The sequence below is a fragment of the Phlebotomus papatasi genome, chromosome 2, assembly GCF_024763615.1.
Source record: "Phlebotomus papatasi isolate M1 chromosome 2, Ppap_2.1, whole genome shotgun sequence".
Lineage (NCBI taxonomy): Eukaryota > Metazoa > Arthropoda > Insecta > Diptera > Psychodidae > Phlebotomus > Phlebotomus papatasi.
This window is the reverse complement of record NC_077223.1, coordinates 84,685,907-84,707,992: the sequence shown is the minus strand read 5'-3', so window position 1 is coordinate 84,707,992 and position 22,086 is coordinate 84,685,907. Positions and strand designations below refer to the sequence as shown.

Below are 22,086 nucleotides of genomic sequence, written 5' to 3'. Positions count from 1 at the left end.
TGGGAGACGCCAACAAGGAACCTTGAGGTAGGAGCCGTCGTTCTTCTACGAGACGAACAAATGCCTCCCAACCAGTGGAGGACAGGGATTGTTGAAGAGCTCCATCCCGGACAGGATGGTAGAGTTCGAGTCGTGAGCGTCCGCACCACAAATGGAGTATTCAAGCGAGGTATCACGAAAATCGTTCCACTGTTTGAAGCCTGAACGCCTTCACCGGGGGAATATGTTGAGTATAATTAGAGAGTTAATAACTAGAGTTGAGTCGAATGGGTTAACTTTGAGTCACAATTTGAATTCAAAGTTATTGAGTTGAAACACAGATGGCGCAAATGTGTGCTGAGGAGACGATATTTTTCTGAAGTGTCAAAAAAGAAGAAGAAGATTTATTGTACGAGAAGATTCTGTGAAGGTTGTGTTGTAAAGATTTTTGAGAATTTGTGAGAAGTGATTAAAGGCTGCAGGAAGAAACCCTGTTTTTAAAAATTCGGTCTTCGATCCGGGTTAATTCATAATATCCATTCCAGGTTGGTTGGTCTCAGAGTCGGGAGGAAAAGGAAGAGGTTTCAAGGAAGGAGTTTAATAAATTAAATATCTTTAAAGGTTGGTTGGTCTCAGAGTCGGGAGGAAAAGGAAGAGGTTTCAGGGAAGGAGTTAATCAATTTGCTATCTTTTAAAGGTAAGCTCTGCCACAACCAGTGTGCTTATGTTTCATTTTTTATCACAATTTTGTATTAAGAACTACGATACAACGATAATAATACTTTAATTCACTCTGGACAAACTTCATGTTTAGTAAAAATAATTTTCAATACATCAACCGCCAGTGTTTGGCAGCTGTCACCCGGATAACGAAGTGCCGGATAACGAAGAGTCGAGTGTACAGTACGCGTTCTAATCCGGATCGGCGTAATCCGGGCTAGTTATGGACGGTTACATTTAAAAAAAATTGAGGTTATATATGCATGTGTGTTCATTAATGAGAATGAATAATCCTGTAATGTTTTTGTTTAATAAATGAAGTACAATAGTATAGAATTCTTTAATTATATCTTTTTAATCTTCTTTAAAACTTTTATTCCAATTCTACCAAAAAACTTGTATTAATACTTTCGAGACGTTGAACAAATTCAAAAAATCCATCCGGATAATGCAGCGGCCATCTATCATATTGTCTCCCAATCATCCGAATAACAAAGCGGGCATTGTAATTATGAGAAGAATTATAATGAAATGAGCCCTGTTGCTTTTATTTTCTTTACAAAAAAACTAAAAATTGACACATTTTTACACTCGGGACTCTTCGAAATTCAGATAGGAAGTATTTCAGGCACCACGCGGACGAAACGAGAAGTAAAGAGGTTCTTTTCTTTGGCTTTCGAAATCGATTTTCGAATTTTTTACATATTACGTGAATGAAGCAATTCCGCGTTTCTTCCTTTTCTTTGTATATTTTTTCATTAGAGTTTCTAAAATCAATACTAGACCAATAAAATGTATGCATGATACTCAAAGTTGATTTGATGATCACTCGTAACGACATAGTTTCATTTTTGCTTTACTTCTTAGTTTAAAGAAGCAATTTGGTTTCAGTTTAACTGTAAAACTGCCAATAAAAAAGTAATTTATGGGTAAAAGAGGTAAAAGAGCATCAAGCGGCAAAATATATTTAATTATGGTTAGTGAATATGACACGTTGAACCTACTAAATTGCAATTTTCTCACAACAAAAGAAATTCTAATTAAACTTTCACTGAAGGTTAATTAAACTATATAGTTAATGATTGGCTTAAAGGACACTTCATGTGGAAATTAATTTTATGATGATACATCATCATCAAATCATTGTTTTTGACACATCATACAAAGGCAATGATTTTGGATGGCTCAAGTGTGGAAAAAGAGGACTGTGCAACAACCTTTGAAAATCATTCGCTAGATTCAGTCAAAGTTAAATTTGAAATTCATTGTGCTGAGAGAAAATTTGCAATTTTCCAACACAAATTTCAACTTCAAGAATAATGTAATTATTATTTAGTTAGTATTACATTCTTGATTACATTACTGCATTTCATAGCTCGAATTTTCCTCGCGCATCCCAATTAGCGCTTTTATTGATAACCATGACACTACTTCACTCAAAATGCTATTTTCATTATCTCATGACACTTTTTAATAGCTCTCCATTGCCAACACCACTAATCTCCCAGTAATCCTTCTCGATAATCTCTCTCTTTGGCTGCTGGAAAGAGCATCCTTGCATGGTTATTCAATTTTTTTTTCCATTTTTCCACCAAATGACACTCTGCTAAAATGTTTTTTAACATTGGACATGCAGAGGATTTAATTAAATTTTCTGCATTTTTGCATCTTGAATGCAAAATAAGACGAATAGCTCAGGCATTTGTATTTTCATTTTTCTAAATAGTGTCTTGGATGTGTTGATAATTCACAAGCATTTTCCTTGCTCTACATTTTCTCAACATTAGACACGAGAAATTATTCTTATCTTGATCTTCGTCGCATTTTTACTGGATTGTAAACAATATAATCTTTTGCAGTGATTTTTTTGCGTGACATTTTATACTATAACCCGCCGTAAATCAATGCCAAAGTGCGTTAAAATCAATCTTAAAAATTTAAATGGCAATAAAGAACACTTTCAATAACATACTCTCAAACTTTCTGATTAAAATGCAAATTGTGGTTATAGTTTATTTTCAAATTAATTTCTAAAATTAAACTCCATTTAAATTTTATCGTTTATATCTATGAACTGAATTGAATTTCAATTAGTTAATAAAACTTTAAATAAAGTTTTTAGAGAATATAAATTAATCAAATGCATTGAAAACCTTTTCAATTACATTAATATATTTTACTGCAAATATTTTTTTTTAAGGGAGTAAAATATAATGCTCAGCGCACAATAACTTTTGTTTGTAAATATGTTTTCAAATTTTCTTATGAGAGTGAGCGAGATGATTAGATTTAGATCTCACTCGCTCTCAATGAAATACCAAAAACATGTTTACAAAACAAAAATTATTGTGTGTTGGGCATAATTCTTCTATTTTTCATATCTATCATGTTTATAAATATTTACTTTCGAGACGTTCAACGATACGAATTTATACGATTTTATTATTCAGAAGATCTAGGACACTTTGCTACAGATTTCCGAGATTTACAGACGAAACGGTGATAGATAGGAACTTTTGGTCTTCGAGAGACCGCCATTAAACGATGTTTGGATGTTGACATAAATAACCCTACAAAATTTCCTTTTATTTTAACTTCACAGGGGGAGCCGGGGACTCATTTATTCAATTATGTATTTTTTACGATACCTCTTTTCCTCTATTTATCTGGTCCTTACCACGGCTATACAGTCTAAATTGTTAAAAACAGATAGCAGAGCTTTCAGGGAAACCTCTCGCCGTGTTATAAATCAACGCAAAGTTCATCAATATGTTCCTTCATCCTTCTGCTTTCTCACCAACAAGTCACTAAGCTTGAGCGTTTAACAAAGCTTGGGACGCTTTGCCACCCCATTTTAAGTAAATCTTTGGTACACATAAAAAATATTTCATAAAATTGTTCAAAAATGCTCATTAATCGTATACTGAGCATTTTTTCGTTCTTCTACAAACATTTGTTCGTAAATGTACGTGAACACAAAAAAATATGTTCGTAAAATTTTGTCATTTGTTCGTAAAGCAGTTTTGGCAAACAAACAAAAAAATGTACGAAGAAATGTTTGTAAAAGAACAAAAAATGTTGGACAACTGACCATGTTACGAACAAGGTTTGTAAAAAAATACAAACTTTAAAGAAATTTTTTATAGGTTATACGATTTGCGAGTATTTAGTAAATTCCCAGTAGGAATTCACAAACATTTACGAACATTTTTACGAAATATTTTTTCCCTCACTTTTTCCCTCGTTTTCTCCCATTACTGCTCGAACTCGAAGGAGAAGTTTGTATAATCAGCTATTTTTCAACTTCTTACCATTACAGTAGATTGTCTCTCAATTGGGCATTTGGGGCGAAATGTCATTCGGTTTATAGTTAGATTTGGGCGTCAAAGCCTTTGTAAATTCCACAAAAAGCGCTCAATTATAAAGGATCACGATAAAATAGGAAGAACTACAGCAAATTTGAGCAAATTTGCTTCATAATTAAACGTGAAAATTGTCAAAAAATTTTCCGCCCGATTGAAAAAGAGCCGATTGAGTAAGAGTCTACTGTATAGAGTTTAAACGGTTAGAGATATCACCTTCCAGTCTTGGGCGACCCCCCATAAAATCCATTAGCTAGAATAGTTTTTCCCACAGTTCCCTCCAACCTCTCCGGAACCATATTTTTAGATTTTTCACGAAAACGGCTCTAGATTTTTCTTTTTAAATTATCGGATATAGGTCAGTTTTTAGAACATTCGCCTAGACAGCGAAAAGCCTCCAGTTTAAGCCTGGGTGGAAGCAGGAATTTTTTCCTGTCTCTTTGGGTGAAATTTGTAGAGTTGTTGGGAATCACTAGTTTTGATAGTCGTTTCTCTCTGTACACAAACACAAAAATTCTTGAAAAGAAGTCTGTCCAAAGACACTCACAATTATCGGATATATTTAAATTATTGAACCCATCTCTTTCTTAAATGTTAGGAAAAAGTACTCTCTCTTCAAACGTTCATGCCTTCGAATAATGTAACTTTTCTTTTATTTTTCCTAAGAGACTTACACATTTCTATTTATTATTAGTTAACTTATCGTCAATTATTGATAATTACGTGATAATTATGTATAAATGTCTTAGGGAAAATTAAAGAAATTCACATTATTCGAAAGCAGGAACGTTCGAAGGGAGGGTACTTTCCCCTACTGACCTTACCACATACCAAATGTGAAGCTAAATTACATTATGATAAGGCTTGGTTCTATTTAAAATTAGGAGAAAAAAACCTAATTTTAAAGAAGTCGTAATTCTATGGTATCCCATCCATACCCCACTTCCCTCTTTAAATAATAATCACTTTTAGTCGGTTTATAATCATAGTAAATAATCTCGATTATGAAGAAATTTTCGTATTAATAATTGTATTTTTCTCTGTGATTTTCTAGGTCAATATAGATATAAATTATTAAATATCGTCGTTTGTATCAACTGATGTCGTATTTGGATTTTCTTATTTGATTTGACAAAAAAACAAATTAACAGTAAAAAAAAAGAAATTAAAATTGCTCAATAATAGAATGATTGGTTATATTTAACATCAAATATTACTTTCAGAGATAAAATAAAATTCTTTATTTTCGTTTTGCAAAACTTACAGAAACGTTTTTACTGATAAAAATTGAATAAATAAAAAAGTCAATTGAAACCCGAAAATATAAAATCCCAAATAATACCGTCTAAGTATAAGCATATAGCCATTAAAAAAAATACATTAAAACTCTTAGGAAATGAAAAAATGAGCAAAGGAAATTGAAATCTTGTTCTGACACACACTTGAGTAATCTCTATAATATATTATAAGTTAAGAATATTCTATGTTAATGATTGAGAACCACATTCTTATAAAAACTTACAATTTACAATTATTTCTGCATGATAAAATATTACTTTATTTGCAACAATAAGGGGAAGTGGGACACATTTGAATTGGGACAACTTTGAAATTGGGCTTTTTTCTCCTATTTTCAAATCGAATTGAGGCTTATCATGATCTAATTTAGCTTCGCAATTGGTTTGTTGAGCTAAATTATATCATAAGGTCCAGTTTCATTTAAAAATAGGGGAGAAAAGCTCAATTTCAAAGCTACCCCAATTCAAAGGTGCCCACTTCCCCCTAATCAATTCTTTATATTCTAATTATCATACTAATTTTCTTAGTATCTGAACGCAATTCGCTTTTGCATCCTTAAATAGGCAAAACCAATTTTTCAGTTTTTGGTGCTAAAGCGGCTATAACTCAAGTTCTACTAAATCGATTTCAATATCATTTGAGTGGAAATTAAAGGTCTTCAAATGTTCAATAACTTTAAGCTGTGAAATTTTTGAAAAATCAATAATTTTTCAAAAGTTACATTTTTGAAAATCTTGTGAAGTTTTTTTCATAAAACAAAATAATTCTTCAGTATGTTTCATGAGCTTGTGCATTCCACGAAGTTTTATTCTATCCCATCCTTTTTTATCGAATATTGAACATTTTTATCATATTTGCGGAAGAATCTCTACCCCGTAGGAGAATTCTATAAGCCCATATATCGAGAATAACATTTGAATTCATGCCAAATTGTCGCTGAAGCTTTAGGATTTTTCATTCCAATATTGCATTCATTTCGTGGCTGAAAAAAATTTTCCATCCAAGAACGATAAATCAACACCCTTTATTAATTCCTCTTTTTTATGATCCCATAAGACACCCCCGCAAATTTGCAAATAATTCTTATGCCAGAATTGATGGTTAATGCTGTGCTTGTTAGGTTCTAAAATGGCTCAATCGATTAATTTTTAGAGTATGGAGAAAAAGAAAGAAAATGTTATTGTATTTCATTGTGTATCAACTACGCAATTTCCGAGAAATTTTTATCAGGGATCGTGAAGAGTGGCAGTTGAAATGAAATTGTAAAAAGCACAATTTAATTTCCATTATAATTATACTGGGGGTGACAATGCGAACAAAGCTTCTCTATCAGATAGCAAACAATGTGTCATTACAAATGAAAGAATTACCTTTTAAAACTTTCGGGAAAGTTTAAAATTGTTTAATATTTCAAAAAATTAGTCAACTTTGCTTAATTTGTGTTGAACGTGAAATAATCTTTTTAGATGCAGAACCTAAAACCTTTACTAAAACATTTTATAAAACTCAAACTTAAAATCTCAATTAATTTAAAATTGTTCAATTTAAAGTTGGTGAATTTTCTTTTCATTTCGAAGATTTTGATTTTTTTGCCTTTTTAGACATTTTTATTGATTTTTCCTGTACTCGGGATCCCCCCTAATGCGAAATGATTACATCCGATGCTCGGATCTTCACGATATACTTATTATGCATATAAATATTTGATGTTCTATATGACTTTTGCCCTATGAAAAGCATCTCGACTGAAGTATAAGTCTTAATTGGAAATTCAACAATTTTTACACAACTTTTGTTTAAAAATTCAACAAATTTGGTTGAAATACACAAGTCTTCACACTATAATAGTGTTAATTTTTGATCATGTGACAAAAAATACGTATTTTTTGTCAAATATGTTTTTGTTAAATATGTATTTTTTCACACTATAATAATGTGAAAAATAGTAATCATACTATAATAGTGGTAATTTTTAGAATTTGTCAAACAGTTTTAAATCACGAAACATTGTTGAAAAATTTTTATGATTATAACAGTGAGAAATTTTACACAGATCGCAATTAAATAATTAATTTATCCGATTTCACACTATTATAGTGTTAAAATTTTACACATTTTCAAATAAAACAACATTGTTGAAAATTTTTCAACTATAATAGTGGTAATTTTCAATCACGTTACAATAAATTACCAAAATGTTGTGCATTTTTTTTTAAACATTTTTAAATTAAACAACTAAAATGGTCGATTTTGCACTATTATAGTAGTAAAGTTTTACACATTTTTACTGTGACATTGAAGACGCTATTTTTTCGCGTATTTCTAAAGGAAAATGGGCTTGACCGTACTGTAATTTAGATAAACAAAATAATTGTGGATCTAAATCAGAGATCTGAAATTATACTTAAGACAAGATAATATTCCAATACCCAAATTAAAATCAAAATTATAAACTCGATATACTTTCATCTCTTGTTGGCAACTATTTTTTGGAGATAATTTACGTTTCAATTTTGAAGGAAACATACATTTGATCATTTGAAGTTAAGCTAAAGAATCTCGAATTCTTTAAAATAAACTTTTATAGAAAATTTCATGAAATCAAAATTCACATCCTTTTCTTTCTCAAAAGTTTTGGATATATCCGATATATCTGTCCTGCTTTTCGTACTCTTCTTCTTCTTTTGAACCTCAAAACAAAATCAATTTAGTTCAATTAAATTTTGTGAGCGCGAAAGAGAACGATAGACTTATGCAAAACGTACAAAACCTTTGAGAAAGAAAGAGATAGGAATTTTGATTTCATGAAATTTTCCTGTTCTAAAAGTTGAGTTGGAAGTTAAATAATTCTATCTTGAGAATTTTCTTCTGTGATCCAGTAGGGTAAAATGGGGTAATTTGGAATCATTTTCAATTTGGAACTGTTTCAGATGAGCAAATAGAAAAAGAAGACCATGAAGAAGTACAAGCCCTACACTCAAGGGTACTTCTTAATGGTTTTCCAAATTCCAAATTAGAAATGATTCCAAATTACCCCATTTTACCCTACTATTAGATCGTTTAGCCCTAAGTACTATGATCGATGTGAAAGGAAACTTACAGAATAAAGTAAATGAAGACATGTCATCGGGCAGAATGCCGGCACCCAGCAAGAAGATCCCAAATACCACGAATACTACACCTATGTGTAACATTCCGATACTAGAGACAACCTGCTGGTCCAGCAGTGAGCTCTCCGTGTTGCGCTTCCGGAGACCATATCGATGCCGGCGCCGCGTCGAGGAGGCATTTGTGTCGAGGCTGTCGGTGCTCTGAAGGCTGAGTCTCCGATCCCTAGCCTTCTTCTTGTCATCGCGTCTCTTGCGCTGTCTCTTGACAGCTAGAGCCGAATGTATTCCCATAGCATGCATTTCTGCAGCAACTTACGCACCTGAAAAATTTAAGAAAAAAGTTAGGTATTTTGAAAATTTCTCTATAGCTTTTAGATCAGTAAAATTTCATCAAATCAAATTTCACATCCCTTTCTTTCACAGGCGTCTCTCATATGCCTATTCCCCTCTTTCTCACTCTTCTTCTTCGTTTGAACATCATAACCTTGATCATAACACATTCAATTTTACTTCAATCTAATTTTGAGTATACGAAAGAATGGTAAAGACATGCAGAACTTTGAGATAGAAAGGAATGGGAATTTTGGTTTTAAGAAGTGTTTCTGATCTAAAACAGGCGGAAATTAATTGACTAATTTCTATATAGTAATTATTTCTAATTTAGTTCGACTTGAATGCAATACACAGATAACGTATCATTTTACAACTTTTTAGAATATTTGCAGTTCGTTTGAATACCGCTAGAATATCAAAATTTTATTTTTAATTTGATAGAAAGGTTTGTAAGTACATTAATTTCGGAATTTTCACACACGACACAAAAGCAATGAGATGAAAATTAGGAAAAAACCACAACTTAACAAGGTATTACTGTTTATTTTATCTTCCGTTCTATTTTTTATTAGCTAAGATTTTTTACAATCACAGCCTTTGTGTTCCTAGGTGAAATCCAACTTCACCAGATCGGGACCAAATTTCGAATTTACACGTTTTGACACTCATAAATTACGAATATGCGCTAAAACCCGATTTTTCGTTGTCTGGAGAGAGAACGGTGAGAGATATCGACAAGCGGTTTTCGGCAAAGATTAAATGTCGATATGCCGCTAGAAATATGTTATGTCAGATCCATCCTCCCAGTGCCCCTTCCGCCATTTTGGAATACCCCAAATTTTGTTTTCTCAATAATTTAACCCCTATGGCATCGATCAGACTGAAATTTTAGTATGTTTTTTCTGGGTCTAAGAACTTTCCATTAAAAAAAAATCACTCATTGACCCCTCTGACCCAAGCTTTAAGGGCCCAAAATTTTAATTTTCAAATGGCCATATCTCCGATTCTAATTGGCAGAATTTGAAAAATTTTGGTGTTTTGAAAAGGTCTCCATTAAATATTACAACTTAAACTAATCTGACACCCCAACTTCATACGATTTAACCGAAGGTCCGATTAATTGAAAAATCGATTTTCGAAAATTCGATGTCGAATATTTCAGAAACTAGACGATACTAGATGTTGTAACTGAGTTCTAGACCTTTCCAACGGTGGGTCACACTTCTTCCTTGATGTTCCATGACCTTAGCTATAATCGAAAATGTCTTGACCGAACCGTATTTTTGATGTTTATGAACAAGTTTATGAAGCGATTTCGATGAAGTTTTTGAACATTTTATGTGAGAATGATACCTTTCTAAACGTCATTTATTGGATGGTTTCCCGTGGACTCTATCCTTAATGTTTATTTTTTTTTTTGGTGATAAGACAAGCGATCTAGAAATTCATGTAACTCGAAATGCGTGAAAATTCGATTTTGAGTTGAATTTCTGAAGTAAAGGATCGCGTCGAGCAAACAACTTTTTGCGTCCAAAATGGATAAAATTGGTTTGACGCGATTCTTTACTCCCAAAAATCAAATCAGTCGTATTAGCACGCATTCCGAATTGTAAACATACCGAGTTGCATGCATTTCGAAGTCGGCTGTAAAGAATCTCAGCTACAATAAACTTATCTGGGCTTATCAGTGTTTTTTTAGGCGATAATATTAAATATTCAATGACTATTGTGTCAATTTACGTTTAATAGTGATTTGTTTATTTGGCCTGAAGTGAGATTTGCCTTGCAAATTACGTTTTTTCGTGTGAAACATGGACAACATTGTCAGAGATTCACCAGTGAGCTGATACTTGTTACATTGGACACGTATTCTTGTCTCGTAATTTTGAAAATTTTTAACTTTTATGATGATTAGGTTATATAAATGCCTAAATAAACAAAGGTGCATCAGCTCTACGAACGAGATACAATGCTAAAGGTTTGATGAGTGCGTGGAAGTTTAAGGGCTTCTTGGTTATATCCTACGGGTCCTTCACAGGAAGAGCACTTGGTAAGTTAGATTCTGGAAATAGACGACAATGGGTATCCTATTGAGGCGGTTTAGCTGCCCAAAATTACAAGCAAAGTGTCCAAATTTACAAGCAAGCTGTTCAAAATTTACAATCAAAATCATGGCTACATTTTTTCATTTTTAAACGGTTCTTGGTCAAAATCCCAAAAGCCAAAATCCCGAAAGCCAAAATCCCGAACGCCAAAATCCCGAAAGCCAAAATCTCTAATGGGTCAAAATCCCGAAACCCAAAATCCCGATCCCGAATTCTTAAAAGTGTCATAGCTACTCCCATGATTGCACCCGACTTTGTTGGAGGCAAAGGGAAATTTTCTGTGTCTTTTTGGAAATTATTCCACACATTATCCTCCATATAATCTTATCCCTTACAGAATTTTGAACATTCGGGATTTTTGCTTTTGGGATTTTGGCTTTCGGGATTTTGGCTGCCACCGTTTTAAACATATATTATGATTTATTTTAGATAAAGCGAAAACGACAAACTATTGCTTTTGAAGGTTCCAAAAAAATACTTCTGTAAAAGAAGTAGGGGACACTGGGGCAAAACTTGTCAAAACGCATATTTAATTCTTTCACGAGCTCTGAGAAAACCTAAATGTTTTATAATGAACATATTCTTATAGGAAATTTACTGCTCTACAGCATTGCAGAATACTATTTTCCTCTATGTCGAAAGAAATGTGATTTTCGAATCATTTTCTAAAAGTCGATTTTGTGGAGATTCTCAAAATTGCTGGGGCAAATTTTGTCAGTCTTCGGATAATTTGTGACGTTTTACTCTCGCAAACGTTAAAAATATCAAATAGACATATTTTTATTGTAAATTTATTCCTCTACAACTTTGTCGAAGATAATTTTTCTCTATCTTAACGAGAAATGTGCTTAAATTGAGCTAATCAGTATTGATATTTTCTGTAAGCCAAATATTCCAAAAATGGGGTTCAAAATTTCATTATTTTTTATTTTACATAATCCTTCCTCGAATCCCTTGAAACTTTGTAAGTTTAAGAAGGTTCATGAAGGCTATCTATAATAAAAATGTCAAGCCTCAGTCTCTTTTATTTTAAAAAATATTAAAATTTTCGTTTTGACAAATTTTGCCCAAGTCTCCCCTAATAATAAACTTGAATAAATAAAAAAAAACTTGAATTTGTATTGAAAATATTGGACTTCCAACTTATGGCTTTGGTGCTTACATATGCACCGTGTCCGAAATTAGAAGCATTTCCTATAATTCTATAATATGTAATATTCTTCTCAAACAACAGCCAATATTATTTCTAATTTACCCACTAGTAAAGATAAATGGATCATTTGAAAAGTATCACTTTTTGAAATAAATAATAAATTAATAATAACAATGAAAAGTCATCTTTGGTGTTCGAGAGAAATATGTTGTGAGTAATGAAGTTTATGATAAAATATCTTCTATGATAAATGTGCATTCAAAGTTTGAAATCTAATACATCCTTTGCAAAAGGATCAAATTTGGATTAATTTGATCCTTTTATTTTTACTAGTGGCACCAGTGCCTCCTTTTTACGCCTTTTACTAAAATCCTAGTTACACCCTTTCGTATTATCATTAAAAAGGTGACAATGTTGCAAAATAAAATATAAACTTTAGATGACTTATTTTAGCCGAGACACCCTTAGGAGATTATAAATGATCTCAGACACTATTTCAGGCAATATTTAATTTTTGTCTCTAAATAACTCAAAAAATTAATAAGAAATTACTTTTTAAATAAACATATTTAATTTTTCAAGATGATTCTGATTTTTTTAAAAAATTCTTTTGCTGAGAATCACTATTTTTGAGATATAATAAGTATTCTTTTTGAAAATTTAGGAAGTTAATTAAAAATATACTATTTTGAGTAATTTAGTAAATAAATTATTTACTGTTTATTTTTTGATCACTTGCCAAAGTATTTTTCCATTTTATCTTTGAAACTTTCTTTGAAATTTCATTTTATTCTGGAACCATATTGTTTTCTTTGTTATTCATCTCATATTTCCTATTTTTTTCCAGCAATTTTAACTTGTCTTTTGTTTAATGTTTTACGAATTCGATAAAAGAATATTCTGTGACAAAAGAATTTAATTTTTTTTTTCAATTTCACTGAAACTTGATAAATTCTTCTAATATTTCGCAATTTATTTGGATTCTTGCGAAATTCTTTGTTGTGTTGAACATGGCTAGAAATACCTCAACAATGGTTTTTAACGCCCCATGGATACGCTCATAAAATATGTATATGTGGAATAGAATCACCTGGAAGAGAGTCACCGCGTCCGGAAGGAAACGGGGCGCTCCACGCCAGAGGCAAAACACCCGCGAAAAGTCCCGTGTTCGGCTTTTGTGCAACGCGGGAAGCAAAAAATCTTCACAAAAATATTGCGACTCAACAAAAATCAATAATCTTCCGATTATCGCGACGCCTTTTTTTGCGTCTATGGGGTTTTTCTCTAAATTTTTCACTTTCACCCTTTATCACTTGAAAGCTTCTTTTAGGTAGCTTTTTTTTAAATCACAAGTTCACCAAGGATTGCCTACTTTTGGGCAATAAACGGATGTTTTTGCACGGAATAAAATCACACTGATAAGAACCCACTACGCCTCTCTCTGGGCTAACACACTTTTCATCGTGCCACTTTTTCGTCCTGTGAGAGTAAAAATAAATAAAACAACCCCTCCCGGAGTTGTCCTTGCGCTGTGCTTTTCCACCCCATCAAACTGGAGATATATAGTGGAAAGCTCCGTGAAAGCGCCTTGCGTTAGGCAATACTAAAAGCGCGGGATTTGTAGCCATCTGGTGGTGGACATTGGCGTAACCAGTAGCACAACTGAAGTCCAAACAAATCGCGGTACCGGAGCAGTGTTGCCAACTCTATGAGATTTTCCCTAGATTTAGGAGATTCGAGTGGTATTAGGTCTGAAAATTTTGATCTAGATCTAGGAGTTAGGAGAATTATTTAGGAGAATATTTTTTTTAGAAATTAGCAAAATTATCTATAAAATTTATCAGAAAAATTGCGACAAACAGAATCTAACGTGAAAAATGTCAACAACAGCATTTTTAAACGAAACTCTCGCTTGAATTAAAGGCTAAAAGTGTCTACAGTCTACACATTGGAACTGATTTCATCAAGAAATACTACAAAAAGATTTTAAAGAATAATGTCTCTTTTCTGGTTTATATAACTCAATTTCTCTGAAACAAATTCAAGGTAATTTTTATTAATCATAATAAAGGCAGTTCTATAGAATTTTGTAAAATACAAAACTTGTAAGATAAATAAAAAAAAATCCATATAAAATAGTATTATAAAACTGACTGGTTTTACTAGCAAGATTTTATAAAATAAATTAAAATAAATGGATGCTTTCTGCTTTCAGAATTTTGCAAAAAAAAACTATAGGGGAAGTGAGGGATGCTTCGCACGCTCGAGCCTTCGAACAATCCAAGATTTCTCTTTGTTTGAAAAGTGCTAGTTCCTCATTTCTTACGCATTAGATAGATAATCACAAACCTTATCTTCACTGCAAAATAGGCAACCTAGCCCTTCTTTCCTAGGTTCTAGAATCACAAATGCAAAAATGGCCTAAAATGGGAAATTTTGATGACTCACATTTCGTGTGATTTCTCACAGTTAAATTGATTTTCAGAAATAATCACTTACACCAATAGATGAAGTGTTAATCTGGGTTGATATTTACGTAATATTTTTTGCATCGGAGGAAAATTATTTTCCGAGTGGCGAAAAAATCCTAAATACTACACTGCGTATTGGTTCAACCACTGAAAGTGTTATGGCTCGCCAACTCATCAGGTACAGGGTACAGTAGAGTCTCTCAAATCTGAATCTCTCAAATTCGAACGCCGTTTGGATTCAAAATGTCAATTGTGAGGTTATTTTAGAAAATTCGTATTCTAGATGAATGAAAATCATATTTATGTGCTTCTTCCTGAATGTTTACATACATTATTATCGTAGAAAATGAAAAGGAAGTATGTTACCACTAAAACTTGCGAGAAAGTACGAGAATTTGATTCAAAGCACAATTTAATCTCACACAAATTTCGTTAGTTTTGAAAAAATCGTTCGAATTTGGGAGGTGAGAAATGTCAAAAATACCCCCCGAGTGTTTGAATTTAGAAGACTCTACTGTAACTCCAGCAGCTTAAAATCACAACATAACCTCAAAGAGGAAAACAAAGGAAAAGGAAGATGAAGAAAAGACAGCTGATAAATTTTTAGGGTTGTCACATTTGAAATTTTCACATTTCAGTCGATTTTTCGACATAAATTTGAAAGAAAAACAGTGCTTCAGAAAAATTTGAAGAAAACTGTTTTAGATACCTTCTTTTAGTGAAATAATGATTTCCGTGGATTCGTGGAACTTGAATCTAATAATCGGTAAATAATTTTTAATTGTAAGCAAGAGTTATTCCAGGAAAAAATGCAATGACGAACCTTAACCATCGTGCGAATCTTGCCTCCACTGGCAAGGTTCGCACAAATCATCATACTTTTTTCATTTTCCTGTCCAGGAAAAAGAACAGATTTTACGACAGTGAATGAGGCACGCATAGAAAGTTAAAAGACCACAGATTCTTGTGGTATAGCGCAATTGATTGTCCATTTTACCGTTCAGCCAGAAAAAAATCTTGAATATTGACTTCCAAAAAGCATGCGAACCATCCGTCACTTCCCCTAGGAAAAAAATTAGGTTTTTGTCGTGAAAAAGCCATCGACTTTTATTATTAATAATAATAATAATAATAATAATAATAATAGGGATTTAGGGATAATCATTCGAACCATTTAACTATCCTCCTATTCCGTATTCTGCCCCCCAATTCCGATGGCCGTCACGAAATTTATCCAGATTTTTCTGGATGGTGGTTGTGTGTGTGAAGCCGCTCCAGCTCATATTTTATCCACTTTTGAGCAAATTATTCACATTTAAACACAGAAACACCCTTTACAAGATGAAAATTGTCGTGATTTGATTCACTAAAACATTAAATTCGCGAAAAACTAGAGAAAAATCCGTGAAATTCAATGCTTTGTTCAATGAGGCTGTCATTTCTCAATCATGCCATTGCTCTCGCTCGCACTCTCTCGTTCACTCTTTAATTGCGGGATATTTTCAAAATCATTTCCGTTACATAGCCGGCTTCATCAAATCACTGAAATTTTAATTTCTTTGTTACAAGTGTGGTCCAAGGCAACAAAATAATTTTTTTAAATGATTTTTCCATATGAATTTATTAATGCCTTGGGTATTTAATGAACAATTTCGTTATGAACTATAATACCTAAAGTTTTTTTTTTTAAAACACAATGCAATAAAATGAAATCCTTTCTTGTGGGGGATGCAGGTGGATGAGTATTTTTTTTTCTTTTTGGTGTTTCATGAACATGTTCTTCCAAGACATTTATGGAGGAATATCACGTCAAATTTCTGAGATATCTTTAGGTAAAAATTCTCAAGAAATTAATAAACTTGCTTGTTTAAACTCGTATTTATCTCAATAATTGTACATTACAGAACGTTGATGTCCAGAATCCAGAAATGATTTTTGCAGGAGAATTCAAGGAAAAATTCCCTAGAACGAACTAATTTCCTATCATTTAATTTTTCCTGTAATTTTCTCGATTTTTCTCATAAATCCTTGAATATTCTTCAAATTTATAAATAAGGCTGTATAGGACAACTTATGTCCTTCGCGAAAATATTTCCTTGAGGAAAGAGCTGGGGCCATTGAATATCATAGGATGGGAAGGAAGAGGTAATGTTAACATCATCGTAAAACATGAGCAAAATAATCTATTAAAATATGAATATTTTGTCCTTGAATTATAAAACTTTTCTTCCTAGAGATTTCGGTGCCCTGCGCAGCGCACCTTCTTCATTGGTCGAAAATGTCAGGTTTCTGAGGCTTTGTCTTTCTTGGGGCCAAAGGGATGTCTTCATTGGGTACATGCGGTAAATGGGTCCTGAATCATACACTCCACGAACAATTTTACGGCGATATTTTACTTTTTACAAATAAGTTACTAAATGAGTTAAACAAAACTTAGTTAGTAGCCAAGAAAGATTTTTATTACATTTTGTTTAACTTGTGTAGTAACTAGTAATCTTAAAATATCGCTGTAAAATTGTTCGTGAAGTGTGTGACTCAGAACCCATGTACCCAATGAAGACATCCCTTTGGCCCCCAAGAAAGACAAAATCCCAGAAACCTGACATTTTTGATCCGTGAAGAAGGTCCGCAGGGAACCGAAAAAGCTCTGAGAAGAATTTTTTTTATTCTGGGCTGAAATGTTCCATTCAACGACCATCAGATTATTGTTGTTAATAAATTGTTACACCGATCCCTTACCCTTAAGTTCTCCGTGTTTATGATCTTCAGAGAACTTAGCTCTTTTTTCGAGAATATTTTCGTGAAAAAGACAAGTAGTCTTGCGCAATCCTTTTCGGGGATTCGAAGGATATTCAGGGATTTATGAAGAAAATGAAGAAAATTATAGAAAAAATTAAAATTAAAAATTAATTAGTTTAAAAATGTAGTTCTAGGAAAATCTTCTTTGAATTTTTTTTGACAAATCGTTTCTGGACAACACCATCCTACTCGTTATTGAAATAACATGCATTTAATCAAATACTTTTACACATTTCTTGATAATTTTCACATTAAGATATTTTAGAATGTTGAAGTGATGGATCATAAGTATCTTTGTGGGTTCTGGAGACACCAAGAAACCCCAAAGTATTCATCGATAATTATTTCAATTTTTCCTCGTGGACATTAAATTTATGTAATTATATATTACATAAAATTAATAGAACCAATTTTAACAAAAAATTTTGAGCACTAAATCGTGAAATTTTCACTTAAAATGCATTTATTTTGCCATCTCACGACCTCCAGGAGCTCGCGAGATAAAATTCGCGGAATATTCAAAATAACAGCCATTATTCAACGACTCCTTCATATTATCATAGACGAAAGGTAGAAAATTTTACTCATACATACAAGTCGCCGATAGGTATCTCGAAGCCCAACGGCTTTTGCCGATTGCCCGCTCGACGCGTCGATGATATAAGAGAGACGAGAGAAATCATGAGAAAGGAGAAGAACGATGTTTTTTCGTTCTGTTTAAAAAGATTTATGTTTCAGTTAGGGTAAGTGGGACATCCTGGAATGTGGGGCAGCTTTGAAATTGTGATTTTTTTCCTATGTTGGAAAGGAACTGAGCCTTCATGCTGCAATGACCGCCTAGAACCGTACTTCTTCTATATGAAATATTGTATTTTTTGAGTTGGAGGATATATTAGAAAAATATTACTAATGTAATTTCTCTATTCTTTTTTCCTGTTCTATCATATTTCCATATTTCAGATGAATATCAATCTTTGCATAATCTTTTGGAATCACTGATCTACTAGAGATCAAATTAATTCATAAATCATAAAAGTATTTGAAAAGCAGAATATCGGTACTTAACCGATTCATTACCGAAATGAATCTGAATATTATCCAAAAATCATTGAAAAAGCTTGAGCCAATTTTGAGAAAAAATTGGAAATACCTCATTTTTTACCTATTTTTGGGGGATAGGGAACGTATGAAATGGGAGGGGGGAAATTAAAGAGGTTGGGTACAAGATAATGTCATTTGAGGAAGGGTCACCGAAGACCGGAAGTCGATATCTCTTGCCGTTTAAGCTCCAGAACAGTGAGAAGTTGAAAAAAAGTCGATTACATAAGTGCTCTCCCTTTGAGTTCGAGCAGTAAAAAAGAGAGGGGATAGTAACGTGATCTAGTGCCGCACCAATAAAAACGCTTTATAAAGTGACTACCGAATACATTCAAACCTCTACCTATCGTCTATGGTAATATGAAGGAGTCGTTGCATTATTCCGCTTTTTGTGCACTACTACACATGCTATCCCTCTGAAAGCGCCACACTCTTTATCCGTGCCCACTCATACAGAGTGAAGACTCTGTGTATGATGTATATTTCTATTTCGCAAAATCGGGAAAATTTTGGTGGGATAGCAATGTGACGGCGTCAGAATTGCATCACTGATAAATAAATAAAAGTTATTTTGTTTTCCATTCACCAGTAAAAAATTGCATGTGAAATCATTAAGCATATACGCACGGAATAAATATTCCCATTCCTGACAAGGCAAAACTCCCGGGACTCCCAGTGAACCCAGTGAACATTCAATTCAAACATTTAAAATTTAGGAGATTTTTGGGAGATTTGAGCAATAGGAGGAACTCGAACCGAAGTGTTGGCAACACTGCCAGTAGCACAGCTGTCAAGAAGTCCAAACAAAACGCGGTGCCGGAGGTTGTTTATCAAAGAAAATTTGTGAAAATCACAGGAAATTGTGAGAAAAATCAAGTGGATGTGTTGTAATTCTGTGAGGAAAACTCCTAGAAATCTGATTTTATAGAAATTTTGCAGTATAATCAGGTAAATTCAGAAGAAAGTCATTAGAAAGGAACCTAACCTAAAAAAAAGTTTATTGATCAAACGTTTTATTTGCTTCCAGGAAACAAGGAAAACAGAGAAAATCTTCCCAGGATGGTTGATGGAGATAAATTGGAGGTGCGGGAGATAACGAGGATTGAGAGAATAGGTGCACATTCCCATATTCGTGGTTTGGGACTCGATGATGTGCTCGAAGCGAGGAATATCTCGCAGGGAATGGTGGGACAGAAAGATGCCCGGAAGGCTGCTGGGATAATTGTACAGATGGTGCGTGAAGGGAAGATTGCCGGAAGGTGTGTTCTCATCGCTGGGGAACCAAGTACAGGTAAGACGGCAATTGCAGTGGGAATGGCTCAGGCTTTGGGTTTAGAGACTCCCTTTACGTCAATGTCGGGTTCTGAAATCTATTCCCTGGAGATGAGCAAGACCGAAGCTCTCTCTCAGGCCCTGAGGAAGAGTATTGGGGTGAGAATTAAGGAGGAGACAGAGATAATTGAGGGAGAAGTTGTGGAAATTCAAATTGATCGTCCAACTTCGGGAACTGGTCAGAAAGTTGGTAAAGTGACCCTGAAGACGACAGAGATGGAGACAAATTATGATTTGGGGAATAAAATTATCGAATGCTTTATGAATGCAAAGATTCAAGCTGGGGATATTATAACAATTGACAAGGCTTCCGGGAAGGTCAATAAATTGGGCAGGAGTTTCACCAGGGCTCGGGATTACGATGCCACGGGCATTCAGACGCGTTTTGTGCAGTGTCCCGAGGGGGAGCTGCAGAAGAGGAAGGAAGTTGTGCATACGGTGACTCTCCATGAGATTGACGTGATCAACAATCGGACTCATGGATTCCTGGCCCTGTTTTCCGGAGACACGGGAGAAATCAAGCAGGAAGTCCGTGAGCAGATCAATAACAAAGTTGCCGAGTGGCGTGAGGAAGGCAAAGCAGAGATCAATCCCGGAGTCTTGTTCATCGATGAAGCCCATATGCTGGACGTGGAATGTTTCTCCTACCTCAATCGAGCCCTGGAAAGCGATATGGCTCCAGTTGTCATCATGGCTACGAATCGAGGCATCACCCGGATCCGAGGCACTGACTACAAGAGCCCCCATGGCATTCCCATTGATCTCCTGGACCGTATGATCATCATCCGGACAACTCCGTATTCCGAGAAAGAGTTCAAGGAAATCCTCAAGATTCGCTGCGAAGAGGAAGATTGTCAAATGAGCACTGATGGCTTGACTGTTCTCACGAGAATTGCCACAGAAACCAGCCTGCGCTATGCCATCCAGCTCATCACAACGGCCAATCTTCTGGCCAAGCGTCGAAGGGCAACAGAAGTCACCATTGAGGATGTCAAAAAAGTCTACACACTTTTCCTGGACGAGAGTCGCTCAAGTCGGATTCTGAAGGAGTATCAGGATGAATATCTCTACAGCGATGCCGGATCCACCAAAGGCACTCCCATGGATGTTGGTGACAATTAACTTTCCCCAGGAATCTTCCTTACAACCAACTCTCCTTTCATTTTTCCCAGCAAATAAAATAAATAAACATTTGAGTGGATTTAATAAGTGTTTTACTCTGCTTTTACTCCTCTGATGGGCTTCTGGGTAGTTAATGAAATGATTGATAAACGGTGAGGGCAGAAAACGTGAAGAGGAAAATTGCAAAATTGCAGAATTGTGATACAAAACAATGCTCTACATTTTAATATCTGTCTGCAATTGGCTTTTCAATCAATGTTCAGTATCGTGTTTATTTCTCATGCCTTGCGGACAACTTTTTGCTTAGTGGAGTCTTCGATACTTTCACAGCTTCTGTCATTGAGTCAAAGAACTTCATGAATAAGTTTAATGGGAATCCTAGCTTTACCAAAAAAACGATTTTTATTTTATTCACAAGATGCATATGCATCATGCAAGTTTCATCTATGCATCATTTATGGTGCTATTCCAATGGAACATGAAAAGAGGGAATCTTTCTCCTGAAAAGTTTTAGCTCACGACTTTTCTCAAGTGTTTCTGCATTATCGACTTTTCTTTGTGTTGGTTCCTGTCTCGACTGTTAACCACTTTAGAAAAGTAAAGTGCTTAAAAATCATTCATTTTTTATAGGAATAGCATCATTATTCCATTTCTTACCACGCATTATGATAGGGGAGACTGGGGCAAAAAGTCACAAATCGAAAAATTCAAAATTCAATATCTTCCAAGATAAAAAAGATAGCGGCTCAAATTTTTTTCTATAGATAGCCTCCATTGACCTTCTTCAATGTCGTAAGTTTCTTAAAATTCGAACAAGGAATTTAGAAAATAAAAAATATCGAAATTTTTAGCCCTATTTTTCAAATACAGTAGACTCTCGCAAATTCGGCTCTTTTAAGATCGGGCTACTTTTTAATTCGGGCAACGGTTACATTTGAAAAAAGTTTGTTGTCATTTTTCAAGTTTGATTATGATTATCAAATGAATCAAATATGCTCAAATTTGGCATGGTTTGTCATAGTTTTGATGTGATTTTTCATTATTGAAGGATTTTCATGCAATTTAGGTTATAATATGAGTGTGTAAACTCAATATCTATATGAACATGAATAAAAAATCGTTGCATTTCAAAAAGTTTGTCGCCCGAATTTCTGTCTAATTCGGCTGACATTTCGGTCCCATATGCCCGAATTTGAGAGAGTC

At 33.9% G+C, this 22,086-nt stretch overlaps 2 protein-coding genes across 3 annotated transcripts in view; one reads left to right on the top strand and one right to left on the bottom strand.

Moving 5' to 3' along the window:
• Nucleotides 1-13,593, bottom strand: part of LOC129804777 (uncharacterized) — a 34,850-nt gene extending 21,257 nt beyond the window's left edge. The window contains exons 1-2 of one of the 2 annotated variants that reach the window (XM_055852375.1): nucleotides 13,152-13,593; nucleotides 8,461-8,790 (exon numbers count right to left, since the gene is read on the bottom strand). In XM_055852375.1, the coding sequence (XP_055708350.1) occupies nucleotides 8,461-8,770 (310 nt within the window). In that variant the 5' untranslated portion in view covers nucleotides 8,771-8,790; nucleotides 13,152-13,593. The remainder of the gene's footprint in view (nucleotides 1-8,460; nucleotides 8,791-13,151) is intronic. The other variant, XM_055852376.1, reaches the window with a different exon arrangement.
• Nucleotides 13,594-19,206: 5,613 nt separating this feature from the next.
• Nucleotides 19,207-20,962, top strand: LOC129804765 (ruvB-like helicase 2). The gene is made up of 2 exons (XM_055852359.1): nucleotides 19,207-19,377; nucleotides 19,457-20,962. The coding sequence occupies exon 2, from the start codon at nucleotides 19,489-19,491 to the stop codon at nucleotides 20,881-20,883; it is 1,395 nt and encodes a 464-aa protein (XP_055708334.1). The 5' UTR covers nucleotides 19,207-19,377; nucleotides 19,457-19,488; the 3' UTR covers nucleotides 20,884-20,962.
• Nucleotides 20,963-22,086: the final 1,124 nt, after the last annotated feature.